Raw genomic sequence first — 21227 nt, 5'->3', positions numbered from 1 at the left:
AGCCAAGCCACGAGCTACGAGGACGGGGAGGGTACACTGAACCTCAGCACGGTCATGCTTCACGCTTGGTTGACTTTGGATGAGCTTGCTTGGTTTGTAATGCATGGGGCAAGGGTGGAAGTGGCTGAATAAGGTGACAAAAAGTATTTCCGGCATTGTATTGGTGTACCTAAGTACCTAGGTATGGAGGACGACTCGCGAGAGAAGCGGTAGAGCAGTGAAGGCAGCACCGCCTTCCGCGTATTATGACCAGGATATTTGTACTTTCAACTTCATGAGTGACGGGTAGCAATTCATCGACATCTGCAGCATCTTTGATGTTCCTTGTAGTTGCCAGCACTTGAGGTGACAGGGACGCTCACTGCGTTGCCCCGCTTGGCAGATCACGTGCAGCGCTGAGCAGAACTCCAAATTGACGGCCGTAGATTAAGAAGGCTGAGACGGTGTTTCACACTCAACTCTCCTCTCCTGTGTTGTCTCCACATCAAGATGGCAAGACGTGTTTTTGTCAGTGTCTCGAAAAACAGTCCTTTGTTCAACGCTGCCTGGGAAGATCCTGAAATGGTTGTCTTGGAAGCGTTCCGTCTAGTCCAGCATCATGGCCTCGTCCCATCTGGTTCGGCTCCGGCGACTCGCCTCCTCGCTGTAGAGAGGTGGAACAGGATCCATCTCGTCTTTGACATCGGTCATGACGCCTACGATGCCGGAACTGCCCACCTTCCCGAGGAGAACAAGTTGACGGTTCTCGCGGTCCACTTCAGCGGAAAGGGCACACAGGGTACCGAGACTGCCAAACCGGCGCCCGGAAAATTGGCGGACGAGGTCAACAAAGAGATCCAGGAGATCCACGACTTGACTGGTATTGGAAGCCAGCCTCCTTTCATCATCGACCATGCCAATGGCAAGGTCCCAGTCTACTCAAACCCTCGGACAATGAGAAGGAATTAATGTGGTTCATGGAATGAATGCATTCTGCTACCAGCTGGAGTGCAATCCGCTGTCCGTCCTCACTCTCTCAATCTGACCCTGGCGAGGGATACGCACAAGCCTGGCACGTGCCCGTCCTTTCAACTGTGGTGCGTCCCGCATCATCATAAGCTGGGTGGTCGCCATTCCCACAGTCCACCGTCCTCCTTCTTGAGATTTCGACATTACAATTGTTGCATTTGTTGATCAACCAGTTGCACATTTTGATTGATAAGTCAGTCTATTTCGTGCAACACGTATCAGCCTTGTTCTGGCAACCGGAAACTAGTGGCCCCACCTGAAATCCTGAGTTCGTGGTGTGATACGAGCTGTTGCATGCAAAGGAGCTTTGGGTGTGAAGTTGGCTTGACAGAAAATGCGAGGAACTTGAGGGTTGGCTGTCATCAACTTATAATAAATCAAATGCTCTGCGATTTTGCTTCATACTTCCGAATCGTGTTGCTTCCCTCGCCCAGGCATATCCAATGTAACGGTCCACAGGTGTGGTACACAACAGCCACACGTCGGGGGATAATTTACTAGCGCAGAAGCATAAATTACTAGCTCGCTGTCACTTAGTCATCGCCGCCCACAAGGCCCGCAAGACCAGAGTGCGGGCAAGCTTCCGTGACTGGCCCGGTCCGCGCTGACGAGGCCGCAAGATTTCTGCCTGAACAAACGCATGCAGGCCTTCTGTCCACCATGCACCAGGGCCTCTTCGGTGTCGCAAGCGACTGCTAGTAAAGGAACGTGACCTCCACCGAATCTCATCCATCTCCCCACCCTGTCGTCCCGGACATTTGCCCGAGCCAGAGAAGCGCGATTACGCACTCCCAACCACCGACGCGGAGAACAGCCGGGAAGCGACTATGGGTGAGCCGGTACGTTGTACTACTCTCGAGCTGCGAGCTTCGAGCTTCGACTGATCTAACCGCGCTGGGCTGGCAGGACTTCACAGCGCTGCTACCATCCGAAATCGAGCAAGTCTTGAAGGAAGGTTCGATCCGGAAGTGGATAGAAGGGCAGAACCAGGTGGTGCGCTGGGCCGGTTCAACCGTGCAGCTACTGCAACAAAACGAAGATCAACAGTGGAGAGAAGCGAAGATATTGGGGCGCGACATGAAAGGGACGCTTCCACGGGGCTGGGTCCTCGAATTTTCAGGCGGCAAGGTTGTAGAGAGCCGAGGATAACAGATCCTGCAGACTGCCACGGAGGGGGAAAAAAAGAGGGAGTACTGAAGGATACACAGCGGGCTAAGGGAGCTGGAATCTTGATTTCGATGACTTGAACAACTTCTCGTACATCTTGGAGGCTTCCCTCCTTCCCAGTGTGACGATGAGGACGGCACCATCACGCGCGTCAGAGAAGTCAGTCATCATGACGCAGCGAGTGGCCTCATCTACACCGCGATCTGATAGCTCAATCTTGCGCCATGGAGCGGACTCAACTGCGGCTGCCACTGTCACGCCGAGAACATCGGTGACAACCTGGGGACGACACCCGTGGAGCCGTTTTGCCAAGACGCACAAGCCCCCGGGCAAGATCAATTCTCGCGATGTTCCGTTCGTAGCGAGGTACACATTATCGAACAGGAGGGATGCGATGCGCTCAACCCTCTCTGGGACGATCGTAATGGACATGAAGCAATTGACGTCGGCGATGCTATCCCTGGGGAACTCGAATGTCACGGCAGCGGTTCTGGGGACACGGTCGTGTCTCTTGATCGCTTCGCGCAGGACCTCGGGGAAGATCTTGAGTTCGTCTATGTCCGCTCCTGTGAGTATTTCCGGCTCTGCGGATGGGCTCAACTTGCTAGGCCCCTGCGCGGTGTCTGTGAATAGTTGCGAGGCCCTCAAGGGAGAGTCAGCAGTGGACGAGACCGTCAGCAAGGGCTCGCGTGGTTCTATAAAATACTGGTCAGCGCAAGGGCTGTTACGAGGAGGGAGCCGCCGGACCTACGAGGGGTCCAAGTTGGCACGGGTCCGTTCACAGTCGGATCGGCCCGTCGAGCAGCATCAGGAGATACCAGCGCATTGTCGTTGAGCGACTGAGAATAGCTAGGTGATGGGTATGCGGGGGATGACGGTGGAAACAAGTCATCGTGTTCTAGACGACGACGTTTGGAATGTCTCGAATTGGCAACAGCCGAGCCATCTGGTCGAGCTTCCTGCTCCATCGAACGGCTGAGGCTGGCGACCGTCGGGTGGGGTGGCACCTCGTTGACCTTCAAGGCAAGCCTCCTTTTTTCACTCGCGGGCAGGCGGTCCAATGCCTCGAAGTGTCGCCGGCGAGCGGCTTGTCCCTGAGCATTCGCTGTTGTCGGCTTGGCAATGAGATATGCCACCCAGGCGTTGAACCCAGACTCGAGGAAAATGCGAGACGTGTCGTCACTGGGCGCAGAAGAGGCAGCGTGGAAGGTTTCAAGATACCTGTACGGCAGACGGTCTCTTGTCCATGCTGTGGAAAGGGATCCAGCCAGTGACCTAAACAGCTGGTCAACGACTTCTGCGTCTGGCATCCTGTGAAAACATGGCCATGGCGGACCGCCGTCTTGAAGCTGATGGGGGTGTGCCGCTAGGAATTCTAGTACCAGGCAGGTGACAGGGTCTGGGACATCTGCCTTCTCCTGAGGGGTCAGAGAGGGGTCGCGGCCCCGAGGAGGTCGGGTGGGGCGGGGCGGCTGGGCGGGTGGCGAGTCATGGGCAAAGGGGGGCCTGCGATACACAGGTACTTTACTAGCGTCGCGCCTCCCCGGGCTCGTCCAGAGTCTGGACTCCAGACTCGCCTGCCATAGTACCTGGCTATGGCACCTGGACATGCCAAGTCCGACCCACCCGCGCAGCTGCCACGCCAATCTCGGCGTGCCTGAGGGCTCCAGGGCTAAAAACAACCCTGGGAAGCGTCTCGCCGCATCGCGACCAACGTCGCGAAGGGGACTCATTCTCAGCCACCGGTCAAGCTCTGGCACCAATCGCCATCCAACACGTTACTTTCTGGCGGCGCAGACCGCGCAGGCCAGGCGGAAGCGCATTTGCCGCAATCAGTTGGGTCGAAGCCAACAGGACCGGCCATCACCGAGGGACACGTTCCTCGTAACTATTCCGTCTGGACCGCAAAGACACAACTTCAGTCTGTTTCGTGGCTATGTACCTAGAGTATCTGTGTGCCCCTTCATGGAGACCACTTGTTTCTTGCCTGGTCTCGCTACCACCGAGAAGTTGCACCCGAAGAGGTCAAAGTCATATTGCTTCCCTACCGCAAGATTTATCGCCAAGACCACAATGTCCTTTTCCGCCACCTCTGGATGTTGCTTCAACCACCGCTCTGCATGCACTTCGTAGTCTCTGACCAGACGATCAATGAACTCATCCATGGCGTCGACTACCCTCGGCGGCGACGCTCCTGGCTTTCTATCCCCGAGCGTAAACTTGGTCCGAGATGGGTATAGTATCATGAAGGATTGGTCGGTCACAATGGCAACCCGATGGGATCCAGAACCGCACTTTTCAGTACCACCTGTGCCCACCTGTTCAGACTGGGCACAGGAGACCAATCCGAGGTTGGATCTCGATTCAACATCCCTACCCAATGGCTCTTTCCATGTCGTCTCAGGCAGCACAAGAGTATCGTGTGGGCGCGGCTCCCAGCTTTGCTCGCAATTCAAGCAGGAGGCAATAACTCGTTGCATCGCTGGGCAGGCTCCGTCTGCTCTGGCTGTTGATATATCGCCACTGGCTGTGGTAGGGCCAACGGAGACCGTTCGTGTTCGAAGTGGGCCGTTTGGCGGCTGAGATGCAACTGCTGGTCGCTCAAAGGCAGCTGTAGAGAGGCACACGCCTCACAACACTTCCCTTTTGTCGGAGCCTCCGGATCTTTAGGCCAGACAAGGGGGTAGAAACATGCTGCACTACTAACTTGCTCCGGCTGCGTCCTTCGACACCGATCTACATCCAAAATAACAGGAACAGATTGCTGGTCAACCCCCTGAGAATCTGCCCGCTTTCTTTTGGGTCGATGAATCAACGGTTCCCAGGGCACAGGGTTGCGGGGCTGACACTGTGCTACTGGTTGTCAGGACCTGGACCAACTCAATTTTCTTCTCTAGGTACGAGGCATACGTACCACAGGGCTTATCTATGGGCCATGGGTTGACGTGTTCCGCGTTCGGTCTTGGGAAGGGACAGCCTCGCTTCAATACAAAATCCGGACACCACACGGATGCTTGCAAGTATCTGTGCCCGCAGCTGTATTCTAACTGCCAACAAGAAGTCAGTTACTCTGACGAGGTAAAGGTAGGCCCGGGACAGTACCCACCAAACTATACCTGCACATGACCTCAAGTGCTAGGCGAACCACGCTGCCCTTGGATGCCTCTTTCCAAACTTCGGGTCGTTGCCTGAGGGAGACGGCAGACATCGGTGTCGTCTTTTAAAAAGGGGCTGCACAAACCAGTTTGGCAATGCAGAGTGTCGAAAGAGCATACGATCCGATTAGCCTGATGCAGAGGGAGCGGGAAGGACCTCGGTCAACGAGTTCTAGAACCACCGGCATGCGCCGTTGGCAGGCGAACTCTTCAATGCCTTTGGGGACAGTAGAATAAATCGCCTCTACGCGAGCCAAAAAGCAATGACCCCGGGTATATTTTGGTCGAGCCACCTCGCCGATGATCAGGTGAATTGGAATACCTTGGAGAATCAGCGGTATCTCACCTCGGCGATGGATGAATACGAGTCCCTACTACCCGCCCATGATCACGATGCACACACGTCAGAAAACGGCTTACACGGCTGGCCAGCATTTCAGGCGTCACTGGTTTACCACGTCAGGGCTGCCACACATACCATGTGTGATGCCTACGACCGAGTCAAGCACAGTGATGTAATTTCTGCCTCCTGTCAATTGCTGAAGGCGGGAGCGAGGTACCGCGCTCAAGCCATTCCGTGTATTTCCATCTCTTGCGCTTTGATCGGTGTCAACCTCCTGGGCACTAGGCTGGAGCCTTTGGTTCCTCCCCAAGCCCTCCTTGGCGGTTACCTTTTTGCCACTACAGCTCTGGAGTGGCTCGGCAAACTGGCCTGGACGAAATTTTCATGTGCCTTCGACGATTTCATTCAGCTGGAGGCTGCTCATCAGTCCGACGTCCCTGCCGAGCAAAGAACAGCGCTCAGCAAATCTGAAACCTTGGACAGTTGGGGCCATACCTTTTTCTTCAAGTTCGTGCCGACTATAGCCTCAGTAATTCTCATGTCAGCGGGAACTTTTCTCGTCCCACTCCTTGCTCTAGCAACAGTCGGGGTGCTACGGAAAGTGACAACACACCTCGGATTCAGCACACACATGCGTGTCTCGGAAAAGAAGGACATCAGAAACCAGAAGTAGTATGTATTGCGGGAACCCCCCTGCCAGATTGCAGCTGCCTGATGCTACATAGTAAATCCATTGACCGTGATGGTCAGGCAGAAGCCCAATCAGAGTTTACGGCGGCGAGGACTAGCAGGATCATGGGGTGTGGGCTACGACAAGGGTTCTTGGCCACTGTTCTCTTTGGTCTATACCTCACAACTGGATCTACATCGGGGGGCATTGTGGCAGGGATGGTTTTGAAGGATGTCATCTTGTTAGATAAGCACCTGGAAAAACTCAGCAAGAACTGGGACGCATCCCGACGGATGCTCGAGCTCAGCAGGGACACTTCGAAATGACTATTGGTTGACCCGAGATGCGTCCAAGACTCCTGGAGACATGGATCCTGCAGCTCTCTCCCTTGATTAGTTTGAGACGATTCCACGGGATGGAGTGCATCAGATAGCGCAACCCGGTCATTTATGGAATGGATAAACCTGATCGGGATGAATGCGGAGACGAGTGACCCACTTATTTGAAGAATAGCTATTCTTCAAAGTACGGAGAGATGAGTCCCGGAATTAGGCGTAGCCCCGCTTACTTTGAAGAATAGTGTATTCTTCAAACACGAACGAGAAGCTTTGTCTCTGGAGGAGTGAGCAAGAGGACTAGTAGGAGAAATGGCAGACGCGGCCCCGATCTCTCCTGAGGGGGACGGGCTCTTTATATCCGATCTCGAGATCACAGAGGCACTCCAAGTCAGACGGCCGGTTCCGAGGTTACACACGGACAAGGCCACCAGCATCCGTTTCTCAGTGAAGCATAACGGTTGTTGTGCTTCTGTTCGTATCGACATCACCCCTTTCCATCTCGAAGGCACGGTCAACTACGGATTTCGACCCTTTTGTCACGTCACTCCGTGTCAGCCCACCTTCGAAGACGGTCAACTATACGATCAGATCCAGAAGATCTACGATGTCATTGTCCCTTTTCAGTGGACCTTTGACGCCAGCTGGTAGGTACTTGGCTGCTGCGCCTGGCCTCAAACTGATGTCTCGCCCCAGCACCGATATCGTCCGGGAACAACCAAATGCCCTTTGCTGCCAGCTCAATACATCATTCAACTTGACGCACGATGTCCGTCCCAACAAGCGTCAGTCTTCGGCTCTACCGAGAAAACGAAGTCATAATAACACGTCCACCGCATCGAGCGATGTCATCGGCTCCGGGCTTCCGAGCCGGCTCGGAACTGCTGAGCAGGGTTCGAAAAGGCGAAACACACAAGAACGCAAGTCCTGTAAGGAGATGGTCGACAAATTCGTCTATAGAATAGTAAAAGGACAAGATCGTCTGAAGAAGAAGAAGCCCATAGAAACGAGCCTGTCCGGGATTCAGGCGATTCTATCACGATTTGAGGAGGCAGACACAAGACAGGTACTTGATGAACTTTCAAAGGAGTTCCACAAAGAGAGCGTGGCCAAGGATACCACAAGCGATTCTTGGGACTGCTGGTACTTCGAGGGCTGTATGGACTTTGTCAATTGTGGGAAGGGTAAGGCGGCCCCAAGCACGAACGCAGCAAAGGCGATATGCATCATTAACTCGATCGTGAACCAACTGCTCGAAACCGAGGGAGCGGTTGCCACGGTCCTTTTTGGCATCCTAGCCGGTAAGCGAAATGGACATCTTTTTGGGACCACGGCTGACCCAATTCAAGAGATTAGGGCCCGTCTTACCGATATTGCACGTGAGAGTTTTGCGATCCGTGGGCAGTTTGTCGATTCGGCTGTCCAAGCGTTACGAGGGAAGCTACAAATGCCTCCGAGATCATACGAAATGCCCAACGCGCCTGTCTGGGTCACTCTGGTGAAGAGTCGTTCCGGTGGGGACTCGGCGTACGGTTTTCAGGATGCTTGCCGTGACCTGGCCTTTCCCAACTTTGCCGTTTTGGATCTGAAGCCTCAGTGGACAGACAACTCAGGCAGTAAACAGCTCCTAATGAAGGTCGACTTTGCTCTTGTGGATGCGTGTTGGGTGAGGGCACACCCGACACACTCGGCACACTCGGCACGTCAGGCACAGGGCCCCGATTCGAGAACAATGCAGCCCGGCACGAACCCCACAGAACATTCTGCGACGTTTGATAGTGCTGACTCTATGTTGGGCGTCGTTACATGGGATGCGGACTGGGCAAATCTCGATGTCAACATGACAGCAAACATGGGCGGCATTGACTTTGGATCAGCTGAAGCCTTCGGGCTGGGCTCCTTGGATGGTACTATCGGTGAATAGAACAAATTTCAACTATCTTCGGTCTGCTGCGCATGCATCTTTTTGTCAAGTCGGACCAGTACGTATGTGAGCTCTCCCCTAGACACACAGATGCTGGTGTCTTCGTCAAAAAGATATATCTCCGACTTCACTTCTGTGATGGTTACCACCGAAGGCCGCTGGGTTTGTTGGTCGCGATTTGCCGAATGGAATATGATTTGGGTTGGCTCTGCGCTGGCACCCTGACCGATGGGGAGAAGCGCACTGAAATAGCCCGCTATAGAGCCATATCTATGACGGATGACATTGGCGCGCCACCTTATTTCGTCAGTCGGCCATCTCTCCCGAATCAATGTCTTCTGTGTTTGGTCAGCAGTATTGCCTCATCTGAAGCGGCCGTACATACGCTTTGGTTCACGACCTCTTGGCCGATCTGTTGCACCGCTTTGTTGTAAATAGTGTTCTCGATCAACTTTGATACATCCAAAATCTTCTTTTGACCAGACTGGTCATTGTCAAATTGGACGGCAACGAAGTCTTCCTGCTTGATGATCGAACGAAGCTCACAAGTGGCCGCTTCAAGCTTAGGGCTTCCTTCAACGCGTGTTGGCGGCATGCTGCTGAGAATTTAGATTTGATAGAATGTAGTACTAATCTAGATGCCATCTTCACCCTTCTGTTGGTTTTTGAGTCATTTTCACTTCAAGAAGGCTTCGAGGTATTGCATTCAAGCCTGGAAGTCAGTCGCTGCCTCCGCCCGTCAAGATCCCGCTAATCCCCTCCAAGAATTTTTCGGCGCTCGGAGAAACGAACTGCCGAGTCGATCAGCTTGGTCCACACGGACAGGGTATCTATCCTCTTACATTATCGTGGCACTGTTCCTTGGCCTGAACCTCCTCCGATTGAGCCCATAGAGCCTGTGCTGCTGGTACCACTACCTTGCTCCCCTGGGGACGCGCCGCCAACATTGCCCTCTTCTTTATTGGTAACAAGACAACAACCCATGGTACTTGGCATTGCTTGTAAGTCGGAGTTCTGTGCTTACTTAAGTATAGTGACACCCGAGGGCCGATTGTAACGCGATGCCAGTGTATCGTACGGCGATAGCTTGGTGTTGCAAGATATTGAATGCTGTTAATACAGTGGATATATATACTCTCGCAGTGACCGGCCTCCAGAACTGAAAAGCACTCATCGCTCAAGATCCTGCTCGATGTGTTGGATGTGGCCTTCCTGAATTCAGCAGCTACACCACATGAGGCGTTCTTGCTCATCGATGGCTAACACACTAAACCGTACGTAGAATGCGTGGACAACGCCTCCAACGCGCAGCAACGTGCTGCTTCCATGTTCCTGCAGCTGCATAGATGACAAGGGGTCGAATATTACGAATGTGTGATTCTTCAAGGGTCTGAACTTTACGATGTTGTGCGCTTGAGGGAGGGTGGGATACATCATGGAACCCGGCACCCATGATCTTAGGTGAATCCTGCCCGATTCAGACTTAAAAGCTGAACGCATTCTCGGCATTCTAGACTTGGTGTGACCATCTTGAATAGTCCAGTTGGCCTTTTTGAATAACCTCATACAACCTCCCCTCAGTCGTCATCATGAGCAGCTTGAAGAAGATAAATGGACCTCAAGTTAAAGAGTCCGCCCCAGACAGGTACGAGACTAAATTGTGCATAGGCAGTACGGTATGTGCCCGTGTTTCCACCTATACAGAGGCCTTGAAATGCTGACGAGCCATGATAAAGACTATCATGGCGCAGGGGGGCGGGGAAGTCGCAACCTGGGATGGTACCAAGGGTATAGTGCAGGTCCAGGTCGAGATCGAGGTCCATGTGGAAAAGCAAGTGGGCAGGCCGCGGCTTCGTCTCCGCAAATAGATTAGGCGTCTATGTCTGTACTCTTAGTATTGTGGAAGTTTTGTAGCAATGTGTTGTGCAGGAGCGACCATGGGCCATGTGCACGTATCACAAGTGTCCGATCAGCCTTCGAGAATAGCGTCCTTTTGAGTAGGGAAAATTCGAGAATAGCGCCGTTAATCCCTGCGGGTTTCGACTTTAGCGCCAGACGCATGCATGGCTACATCGCATCTACCAACTGTCTCAGCTTTCAGGCGAAAGGAGTAGGGAGTGGGGAGTGGGGTCAGATGTTGTGACACTTGCGGCTCTGCGGGGGTGACTTGTAGTCTTGTCGCCGGCCGTCAAGGGATACGTGTGATGATGCACGCATCAAACATGTCTACATCGTACCGAAAACATTTTCTCCCGCTGGAATCAAACCCGGACGTATTCAATAGACTGATCCGCTGTCTTGGCACCTCTCATCATCTCGAGTTCCAAGATGTTGTATCACTGGATGATCCAGACCTGCTACCCCACCCAGCACTCGCCTTGATTCTGGTCTTCCCTACGACTGACCGATATGAGGAGGAGCGGGCGCGCGAAGACGCGGCACACAGCCATTCCGAGGCAGATAACGAGGACATCATGTGGTTTATGCAAACCATCAACAATGCATGTGGACTCTATAGCATCCTCCATGCGCTCAGCAACGGGCCCGCACGGGATCTCGTCGGTAAGCATGATTTTTGTTACTACTTCAATGGATTTACTGACGTGTGAAGGTCACGGATCATTCTTTGCCTCTCTAATCGGCGACTGCTCCTCCCTGTTGCCGCACGAGCGATCTGTGTACCTTGAGAATTCGGTCGAACTTGAGCGTGTGTATAAACAGGTTGCGGTCGAAGGGATATCAGAAGTGCCAGAGAACGCCGAGGACGAGGTGGACTATCATTTTGTGTGCTTCGTCCAATCTCATAGGAACGGGCATTTGTACGAACTGGATGGTGACCGGAAGGGCCCTCTTGATAGGGGTCTGGTACTCGGGCCCGGAGACGACATGCTCGCTATGGGTGGACTGGGTGTTGTTCGCGAGTACATCGAACGAGAACAGGGCAAATGTACCTTTGGACTCATGGCCCTGGTAAACACGGGACATTCTTCATGAGGGAGAAATGCCACGTGTGGCAGAGGTAGACTAGGTACAAATGTTTTTGGTCAAGGATTGCCCATCGCGGTTCTTCTGAGCCAACTGATCCGCAGTCTCCCAACAGTATGTAAGAAGAGTGTCATCAGAGCATTTTCGTAGAAGTTCCACAGCCGAATCTGAACCCCAAGATGCGGCTATGTGTAGCGGCGTCCAGCCCTCGTCGTCTACTGCGTTGGCGTCCGCTCCATTTTCGAGGAGAAGCTTTACGATCTCCAAAAACGAGGCTCCTCGTTCAGAGACCGGCCCAGCCAAGGCGAGATGAAGCATAGATAAGCCGCCATATCTGCTCTGTCTGACATCAGCTCCACAGCGTATCAAAGATTTCGCGGCACACAACCAGCCATGCTCGACAGCCCAATCTAGAGCCGTCCTGCCTGTGAGATCCCTGGCGTGTAGAATGCTTAGATCCCCATTGTCCAAGACCGTTTTCGTGAGATATTCTTCCAGTGAAATGTCTGCGTTGAGCCTGAGCAACACATTGTGCAAGTCCGTAAACCCTTTCGAGGACAGGTATGATAACCAAATTTCCTCGGCGGGTTTCCCGAAGAGCCCACTCAGCTTGCTTAAAAGCGCCATAAAGGAATGGCCTCTCATAGCAGACTCTACAAGAAAGATGTCGATCATCGTGTCCAATGGGGTACTAGGTCAGTCAGACTTCCTGCTCATGTGATGTTGTTGAGATGGAAGAAAGGGCACATGCTTCCCGAGATTATCCACCCACCGAACGTTGGCACCAGCATGGACCAAAGCTTCGAATGTGGCGACTGAAGTCTCAATACCTCGGTTCCGCCAGCAATAATACGTTGAATAATAGAGCAAACCAAGATTGTACGGGTCGACCGCGTCGAGAGACGCCGAGCCTGACATCCACAGAGCCCTCATTCCCTCGACATCCCCGTTCTGCACGCAAATGAAGATGGGCGAGTCGTAGTCGAAAATGATCGGTATTCGGTAAAAGACTTGTTCGGATTGTCTGTTAATTCGTGTCGTGACGAGAGCCACGTTGCCTTGCGCGTCGTCAGTGGAACTGGCTGGCGTTGACATTGGTGCAGAATAACCGGATGTGACTCGGAGGGGTGCGAGGAGCTTTGTTAGAATGATTTCTTCCAGTGTCTCTGCCTGGAGCTCGCGGGCGTTTTTCGTGATACCTAAAAGTCTCAGTCTATGCATTACCTCTTCTCGCTCCTTGCCCTTGGCTGAAAGCCGGCGCTCCCAGCTATAACTGTCAGAAGTATGTGACCTGTCGGATCTAAGGGAGACCTACATAGTATCGCCAACAACGGTTGGTAGCAAGAAGAGGCATCCAGAACCCAAATTCCGCCTGAGATAGTTGTACGTGCGACCACGACTGGCCCAGTCCCGCCACATCCGTTGCTCCAGCTTACCGAAGCCAGCGTGGCAGATACTTTCAGCCTGAATAAAGAAGACTTTGAAGAACCTTGATCTGATGCGGTCCTTGAGACCGCCCCTTTTGAGGAGGTTAGCATGATGGATTTGCCTGGAGAGGTACCCCGAGAGGTCAATATTGACACCCGTATCCATATCGAGGCCCTCGAAGAAGGTCATCGGCTCTTTCTTCCAACGCTCGAAGTCCCTTCGAAGGTTTCCTGCAAGACCGACATCGGCGGGCTGTAGATGCATGAACGGTCTTAGGTCCTTCCGATCCAGAAGTTCGGAATACTCGGATACCCTGGCCACATCGGGTGAGCATATTTCCTCCGTATCTGATGTTCCCGGGGGTCGCTCCGCTAATAACAACAGGTTCTGTCGGGACTTGTCGGACAGTGATGAGCTATGCATTAACAGCTTCTTGATCACCTATTTATATTAGACATTTCAATCCTGACTAAAATTCGGAAACTCACTTCATCATCTTCCAACATATCATTGATGGCTGCAGCTCTTTCCCCTACAACGGCACTGAGGGTGCAGCCCATGTTGGTGCACAGTAAAGGCGTTGCTCGAGGAAAAGGTTGAGATCTCGAGGTTGGGATTATTCTGGGAAGTTGAAGAGAAATCCGAGATTAGCTAGGCATTTCCCAGGAGACCCTTCTTTAATAAGCGACCGCTGCATGCACTGCCTACTTACCTAGGTACTTAGGTAGGTATGGCACATGCACGCGGGGTTCAACGGCGCAGCACCTACATAAGTACTTGGGCTTCCATGCCAGCACGGCACCATCACACCTGTAGACTTGCAGGATGCCTGCCTAGGTACGTACCCAATGATTCTACAATCTCCTACAAGCGAAATCACATGAACCAACTTTAAAAACGGCAAAAGCTCTATATTAGAGTAATCAACACTAAAATTCAAAGACCACGTACACAGTACCTACTTAAGTAGGTAGTATGGATGGATGGAGGTAATGTGACAGCGTCGAGGTACTGCCAGTGTGCCTATCCGCAAACATTGAAGATTGCCTGCCGCCGCTTCTGTCCGTATCACAGTACGTCCATTAGGTACTCCTCCATGGATAAATCATCTGCCGGGGGCCCTCAATGTGTCGTTTCGAACCAAAAGAGCCGTCAGTATGGTCCTTTCCTTTGGCCAAGTGTGTCATCAGTTCTGCGGACGTCCAAGCAACAGTTTCGTAGGCCTTTACGACCTCTTTGTTCGCCCCCTTAGCAGTTTCACGCGCCTTTCTGACAGCTTGGAACAGCCTCAAAGCTGTAGGGTCGCCAGGTTTAGCTGAAAAGTCAGCTCGAACCACTTCCTCCACTTCCTCCATTTCCTCGTCGTCCTCGTCGACCTCGTCCTCCACATCCTTGCCATCGATTTTCACTGTGATGCAAGCACCTACTTCCTCCCCGGACTCCAGGAGCTCCTTGAGTTTTGCGTGAACGCCCTCACTCTGCACCTGCGTCCGTGCCTCCTTGTTCCTTGTATGGCCTCCTCCATGGGTGTTGGTCCCTCTGTGCGGGCCTGCCGACCTCCGAGCCCGTTCTTTCGCGGCCTTGGCCCCGACGAGCTCTAGATGTGATAGATCCCAAGGATAGTCTAATAACTGGCCCGTCTTCAGTCCGGTCTTCTCCCTTAGCCACCTTTGTAGATAAGGCTCTTCACCTTTTTCAAGGAGTCCGAGCAGGTGTAGCGAGCGCACAAGTCGGATGTATGGTCTCTGTGTCCTGTTTTGGTCCCATACCCGCTTAAGGACGGCCTTGCTTGCGAACTGTCGGTCCTTGGGGGAGACGTGACGAGGCGTTGTGCTGGCATCGTCGTCAGAGAGGCCCATCGCAAACGACCCCATCAGTACCAATTGATCCTCGTCCTTCCCCTGCATCCATTTCGCTGTGATTACTTTGAGCTCATGGAATCCCCAAATACTCCTCGCCGCCTGGCATTCCAGTTCAGAGGGGTTAAAGTCCTGAACGAGGTCGAATATCGGCTTGTTTCTTTCATAGACGAAGGATATGAGCAGACTCTTGGGGTCTACTGCGCCTATGCCGGCCCCGAGGAATTCAAGAGCCCTCAAAATTCCCATATACGAGTCCAGTGTGGAAGGAGCTTGTGGGCCCATAGTCAAGCTGTACACATGGTCGACATGGTCTCTTGTCGTCTGCTTGAGCTTGTAGAAGCTTTGGAGCAAGGCTTCGGTGTAGGTTCTGTAGTGCTCAACTCTGTCCCTTTTGGCATTCATGGCGGAGCACATTGTGGACTGGTTGCAAACGATGTGGGAAGCGTTGTGGTTTCTGTGAGTGAAGAATGGTGTGGATGGGAGTCTTGTTCTAATATGAGTATGAGCTGGGACTTGACGGCATTATATAGATACTGGAGCTGTCACGTTCTCGGATGGGGTCCATGGTCGACCAACAGATCGTGGTCAGTCTCGTCGCGAGCCGCGATCGACGTGCCAGCGCATCATATCGGTCGAGGGCCACGGCCCGCGAGTCCTTTTTCCACTTGGAAGGATGACAGAGGTCTTCGACCAACTGTGAGGCATCCGGTCGACGCGCCTTGCGTCAGCCCCCAATGGTAAACTTCCATCGACCGTCGGGCGCCATTGCTCAGTGGCCAGTGGCATCAGAGTGTGTCCATGATACTGGTGCCTTGACGCCTGCGCAGTTGCAGTAGGATTACAGCCTCGGCAACCACGCTTGCCCACGGCGTAGGAGACCAAGCGGCCGCCACTTCCATGGCGCCTGTGATCCCCTCGAGCGCCCAATGAGCAAGAAGGGACGGAGGGCGATGAGCAGCCCCAACCTGACGCTCTCAGCTTCCAAGAATTTGGGAAAGGATTGAATGGACGGCCGGCATGGTGTCACCAATCATGATAGGTTGGCCAAGGTGACCCAAATTTTGATGACATGCGAGATCCATGACTCCCCCTCCCTGTTCTATACAGCGGATAACTTCTGCTTTCGCCACTGCTGTGCCACAGCACTCGCGGTCCGACCCAAGTCGACCCCTATCCGATCATCGTTCCACCCTTTCTGCTTCAGCTGAGCAAGTCGACGCCGTTCCCTCGATGTCCACTGGCGGAGACGATGCACACTCCTCCTTCGGGGTCGTGTGTTCCTCCTGCCTCTACCGCTACCGCCATTGCTACCACTGCCGTCGCTACCGCTACCGCTGCCCCTTTCCTTGCTCTCAGCCTCTTCCTCATCTTCATCGTCAACATCGTCATCGTCGCCCTCAACACTGCCCCTTCCCTCGACATCGCGATCGTCGTGCTCACCGTCCTCGCTGTCTAGTGTAGCAAAGTCAATGGGGAAATCAAGAAGAGACTTAGGCTGGGAAACTTGAGAAGATGTCCTTGCCCCAGATGTCTTTGACCTGCTGTGTCTCCTGTCACGTATCTTCGGGGTCCGGCCTGACGGCAAATTCCGGGCGGGTCTTGTACGCATTATGTACTCTGCAGTGTGTACCACGGCCTGCATGCGTTTTATCGCCTTCGCCATTGTCTTTGCGATATCTGAAAAATCCTGGTAAAATAAGTCTGGATAGGTAGGTGGCAATTCCCGCGACTTAGCTCGCAATTCGAGTCGGCGGCACTCCTTGCTGCTTCGGGGGAAGACGTCAATCCCACTAACGGCCCGCTCGTCGGCATCATCCGGCCCGTGGTCGTCGGAGACACACTCGATATTGAGCTGTTCAACACTGACATCATGCTGATCGGGCCTTCCTCTGCGGGAGCCAGGGCTGGTGGGGGCGTCGCCAGCCTCGCCCGCCCCGTCTTGGAGAACAGCACAGTTATGGTCACCAGCCCCACCATCGCCAGATTTGTTAGGGTTGCTGACAATGAAGGGCGCAGTGACGACTTTGAGGACGTGTCCAACCTGATGTAGACGGCAGGTCGAACAAAAGTTTGTGTCCGGGCAGTCCTGGCATTCGTAACGCAGGTCGAAGAGCCTCGTTTGACAAGCCTTGCAGAGAGGTATTCGAATCTCCGTCCTAAGCATTTCGCGCGCTTCCTCGTCATCGTAACCCCCGGTGTTCTGCCTAGAATTATCCTCGTCCACAGTGCCGGCGGCTTTGGTCTCTACCTGGCCGGAGAGCCGCGCTTGTTTTGGGTAAGACTGTGTTTGGGCAGGGACACCGACACCATCGCCGTAGACAGAAGACTGGCTCGATGCGAGCCGCATGGAATCGTGCTCCTGCTGACGTGGGCCACTCGTCGTCCTAACCAAGGGCTCCACCAAATCGAATACATGTCCCGGATGTAAGACCGCCGAGTTGATGGAGCATTTGAGGCAGAAATGGATGTCTGGGCAAGTCTGGCACTGTTTCCTTGGCTGGTCACCGACGGGTCGTGAACAGAGACCACAGCTGTACTCCCTGGCTAGAACCGACAGGCCAGATACGGAGGTAGTGGGCTCGCCAGGTTCGGCCGCGTGCCGACTTGTCTTACTCCCTTTTACTCCAGGCTCACTTGTCCTTGCGCGTTTTGTAGGCGTGTGCACATCTCTGCTCGCAGATCCATCCGCAGGCGTGTCGGCGCCGTGGCTTGCCCTTCGTTTTCGAGGTGTCGCTGGGTGGACGAGTCGGAGACTGCGTGTTGTCCACGGCAGCGACCTGAGGTCTTGGAACACCGGCGGGCTGGTTGGCGGGCTCGTTGGAATACTCGACGTGCACCCAGCAGCGACGGCCTCTGACCTAGGCACCCTTGCCTCAGATGTGCCATGAGCCGCGGGGGCTGCATCTACGAGGAGGGCTGACGACTGGTCGGTTGCGGTCTCAATCAGGTCCGTGATGGCGGGTGCTCCTGAGGGCGAGCTGCCTGAGAGCCCCGGGACCGACTTGGAGGATGGGCCAGTGCTTCCTTGGCGCTCTGGTCTTCTCTGCCGCGGCCGTCGCCGGCGGAGCACTTGAGCGAATGAGGACGGGTCATGATTCCTGCTGCTTGCGAACATGATGCCTGACGGTGGTGTTGACTAGTCTGTGGTAATAGTGGACAACTGTTGCTGAGTGGGGCAAACCCGCGATAGTTCTAAGTTTAAGAAGGCCGGCCCCAAATATATATGAGGCGTCAGGCGGTGGCAGGCAGCCTCCATGGTGCATCTGGGGCTGTGGGGGCGGGGCGGGAGGGACATTGTCCTCCATGGAATAGTACTTTCGGTCACTGGACGGCACGCGGCAACGGTACCTAGCCGGGTCTTGGCAGTGTGGCTAGGCCCGGGGCACGCCACGCTTAATGAGGCATTTTGCATTTCCTTATTAGGAACTCAGCCCACAGCAGCTAATAAAAACAGTATAATTCTTATAAATATCTTTATAAAGTTAAATTTTTAAAATAATTCTTATTTAAAGTTTATATATTATTAAGATTATAGACTAATTACTTATAAGACTAACTAATAGGTCTGTATATTTTTTTATTTTATCAACCTAGTAGCCTCTACACCGCTTATAATAAAAACTTAATAATAAATATTCTAAAAATATAAATATATAGAGATTTTAATAAGGATTATAAATATATTTTCTTTATATTTTTAAGTTAAGTATTAAGAAAGTTATATAAAAAAGACTACTTTTTAATAAACCTTTAAAAATTGTGACAGGGGTAATTTTACAGGGGGGGGGCTCTGCTTCGTTTTTCTGAGACAGCGGCAGTTCCCATTTGTTAATTGGTCGCACTCGTCTTCGCGTACATGGCCCGAACATTCTCCATGACCACCAACAAGGCTTGGCGGACCCCTGACCCACACACCATAACCAACCTTGAAATCTCAGAATGTATGCTGGCTTCTTCCGCAAAAAGCGCATGGTTACCATGTGGTACTTTAAGGTGCCACCGCCGCGCCGCATGTATCAGACTGCCATGTGGACGCATCAGCCGCAATTGCTGCCAGCCACGCAACGATACCTAGGTGTCGCTCAGTCTTTATCGTGCTTGTGTCTTCCCCAGGGGTTTGGTTCTCCCGGCTCGAGCTTCACATCGTTGTCGGATGTGGCCTGATTCTGTTCAGCTGCTCCGATGGGGCAAAGCAGCCAACAACAAATAGTTGTTTATCGTCTCGATTATTTGGCTTGTTCTGTGTTGGGAGAACATCGCGCCCCTTGGCACCGGAAACGGTGCGACATAGGGGAAGCCTACGTTATATCTTAGGTTCAACAAAGATATAGTGTCAAATTGTGCCTCAGGTGGTGCTGGGCAAGCCCACCAGTCCTGCACTTCGCTGGGCCCTTCCACATAAAACACCACTTCTTCATTTAAGTGCAATAATGAAAGTAGAGGTGACGGGGTTTTCGATGCCTTCTTTGGCCGCCAAACGTGGATAATGATCTGTCACCTTTTCTCTCCGCCGGGGCTCGTTCGGTTTCCCTTGCCGCCGTACCCTACCCGCCGTGTTACCAACACCCGCATGGTCTGTAGGAGGAGCCTTGGGGCTGATAGATGGGACTGACTGCCTGCGCGAGTTCAAATGATTGCCCAGCTGTCCCCGGCAGGAGCTAGAACGGGTGAATGTTGCCTTCCTCGCGCACCCTTCGACTGATGGCGGTGGCCAGAGCAGACAATCGTCTGCTATTAGTTCCGCAAAACTAATCATGGCAGGACCTCTGACCTCTCTCATTGCTTTACTACTATTTCTCATTTCCACAAGCTCTGCAATTTGCTATTACTCAGATGGTACAACAGCTCCGCAGGACGTTCCATGCAATGACGACACAGACCATTCGACATGCTGCGGCCAAGGATACGCCTGCCTTTCTAATGGCGTGTGCATGGCTACGGGGGACGAGCTTCAGAAACCTGGAGCGTCGAAATACGTCCGCGGCTCATGCACTGATTCCTCCTGGCGAAGCTCCTCCTGTCCGAGTTTCTGTGTCAGCCCTCTATACGACAATGTCGCGGGCGGGAATGGCATGGGCCTGTGGGAGGGGACAACTGATGTCTTGTTCTACTGTATCGACATGCTGTCGTACAATTGCACAACTCAAGAAAATGTGCTAATTTTCTTTGGTAAGAGACCAGCCTATCCATCCAATGCTGAGGCCGCGCCGGCTGCGTCGGGGAGGCTACGCGTGTGCTCAAATGCACTGCAGGCTGACTCTATTTGACTGATACCAGACACCCCATCCGTCTTGACTACCATTGGTGTTATAGCTTCTTCCTCAATCACCACTACTTCAGCACAGGCCAGCACGCCACTCACTTCCGCCACGTCTTCATCGATCTCGACCGTCCTACCGACAAGCATTCCCACAACCAGAGCAGTGACCTCATCCACAATCTCACTCCCTACGGCGTCAACCATGGAAGAAGACTCCAGTCAACCTGGACAAGGCACTATAATTGGCGCTGCCATTGGTGTCTCCGTTGCAGGCGTTGCAGCTGGGGCAGCAGGCTTGTGGTTCTTCCTCCGAGCCCGAAAGAGAAAAAGCCAATCCGCAGCTGGAAATCCAGTTCACGGCGGGCCCACCGAATGGGTTTCAGCGGTCGAGCCCCACGGACGAGGACTCGGATATTGGGATCCCTTGAAAACCGATAGTACTAACAATAATCTGGATCCACGAGCTTCCGAATTGGACTCGACTCAGCGCAGCCACCAAACCTCAGAGTTGGATTCAACTGTCATGGCCCAGTCGGTACACGAGCTTCCGGCTTGGGGAAGAGAAATTAGATACTAGACTGGCAATCCTTGTCAATGAAAAGGCTGACTTGCGCGTGATGCGAATAAAATTGGCCGATGGATTTCGTCCAGGTCATATGATGAAAGATGAAGGAGCTGCACATAGGAGGTCGCGTGTGTCTGCAAATATGCTGTGAATGACATGATTACCTGGATAATTAATGATACCCAGAACTACTACTCACTGGAATTGTTTATATGCTGTCATTCATGTGCAAAACTATGACCGAGGAACTATTACTGCTATCCTGATTTGGAACTCAGATATGTACTCCTGATGCCTGGAAGGCCGCAAGGTTGCTTCATAATAACCCTTCAAAAATGGCCTTCACTCCATGACACTTGACCATAGCCTACGATAGACTACAGCAGAAATGCTCTCATGTAGAGTATTACGTATTACTTTAACCTTTTCAACCACCGGGTCTTGAGTGCTTACCACCGTATGAAGGCGCCATATATGTCCTCAAACGTATACGGAATGGAAGCGAAACCACAGAGTTCTAATTCC

The 21227-nt window shown here is 53.0% G+C and overlaps 7 protein-coding genes across 7 annotated transcripts; 3 read left to right on the top strand and 4 right to left on the bottom strand.

Moving 5' to 3' along the window:
• The first annotated feature begins 463 nt into the window (after positions 1 to 463).
• Positions 464 to 1410, top strand: KVR01_012506 (uncharacterized protein). Its single transcript, XM_044782530.1, has one exon. The coding sequence runs from the start codon at positions 490 to 492 to the stop codon at positions 946 to 948; it is 459 nt and encodes a 152-aa protein (XP_044638694.1). The 5' UTR covers positions 464 to 489; the 3' UTR covers positions 949 to 1410.
• An 810-nt stretch (positions 1411 to 2220) lies between these two features.
• KVR01_012428 (uncharacterized protein) lies at positions 2221 to 3485 on the bottom strand (the record flags this gene model as incomplete). The annotated part of the gene is made up of 2 exons (XM_044787814.1): positions 2221 to 2798; positions 2927 to 3485. The coding sequence occupies 2 exons, from the start codon at positions 3483 to 3485 to the stop codon at positions 2221 to 2223; spliced, it is 1137 nt and encodes a 378-aa protein (XP_044638616.1).
• Positions 3486 to 6990: 3505 nt separating this feature from the next.
• Positions 6991 to 9306, top strand: KVR01_012502 (uncharacterized protein; the record flags this gene model as incomplete). The annotated part of the gene is made up of 3 exons (XM_044789999.1): positions 6991 to 7325; positions 7375 to 7979; positions 8028 to 9306. 3 exons carry the CDS (start codon positions 6991 to 6993, stop codon positions 8600 to 8602), a joined length of 1515 nt encoding a protein of 504 aa, XP_044638690.1. The 3' UTR covers positions 8603 to 9306.
• A 1497-nt stretch (positions 9307 to 10803) lies between these two features.
• Positions 10804 to 13704, bottom strand: KVR01_012355 (uncharacterized protein). Its single transcript, XM_044782159.1, has 4 exons — positions 13504 to 13704; positions 12903 to 13456; positions 12339 to 12854; positions 10804 to 12278 (listed from the first exon to the last, which is right to left on the bottom strand). Exons 1-4 carry the CDS (start codon positions 13573 to 13575, stop codon positions 11627 to 11629), a joined length of 1794 nt encoding a protein of 597 aa, XP_044638543.1. The 5' UTR covers positions 13576 to 13704; the 3' UTR covers positions 10804 to 11626.
• Positions 10825 to 11596, top strand: KVR01_012438 (uncharacterized protein; the record flags this gene model as incomplete). The annotated part of the gene is made up of 2 exons (XM_044790469.1): positions 10825 to 11164; positions 11214 to 11596. The coding sequence occupies 2 exons, from the start codon at positions 10825 to 10827 to the stop codon at positions 11594 to 11596; spliced, it is 723 nt and encodes a 240-aa protein (XP_044638626.1).
• A 393-nt stretch (positions 13705 to 14097) lies between the features above and the next one.
• Positions 14098 to 15291, bottom strand: KVR01_012457 (uncharacterized protein; the record flags this gene model as incomplete). Its single annotated transcript, XM_044791175.1, has 1 exon — positions 14098 to 15291. The coding sequence occupies one exon, from the start codon at positions 15289 to 15291 to the stop codon at positions 14098 to 14100; it is 1194 nt and encodes a 397-aa protein (XP_044638645.1).
• Positions 15292 to 15976: 685 nt separating this feature from the next.
• KVR01_012507 (uncharacterized protein) lies at positions 15977 to 17327 on the bottom strand (the record flags this gene model as incomplete). The annotated part of the gene is made up of 2 exons (XM_044791590.1): positions 15977 to 16899; positions 17309 to 17327. 2 exons carry the CDS (start codon positions 17325 to 17327, stop codon positions 15977 to 15979), a joined length of 942 nt encoding a protein of 313 aa, XP_044638695.1.
• Between the last annotated feature and the right edge of the window lie 3900 nt (positions 17328 to 21227).

The sequence above is a fragment of the Diaporthe batatas genome, assembly GCF_019321695.1.
Source record: "Diaporthe batatas strain CRI 302-4 chromosome Unknown Contig00019, whole genome shotgun sequence".
Lineage (NCBI taxonomy): Eukaryota > Fungi > Ascomycota > Sordariomycetes > Diaporthales > Diaporthaceae > Diaporthe > Diaporthe batatas.
Note: the sequence above shows the minus strand (reverse complement) of the source record. Positions and strands in the feature narration are given on the sequence as shown.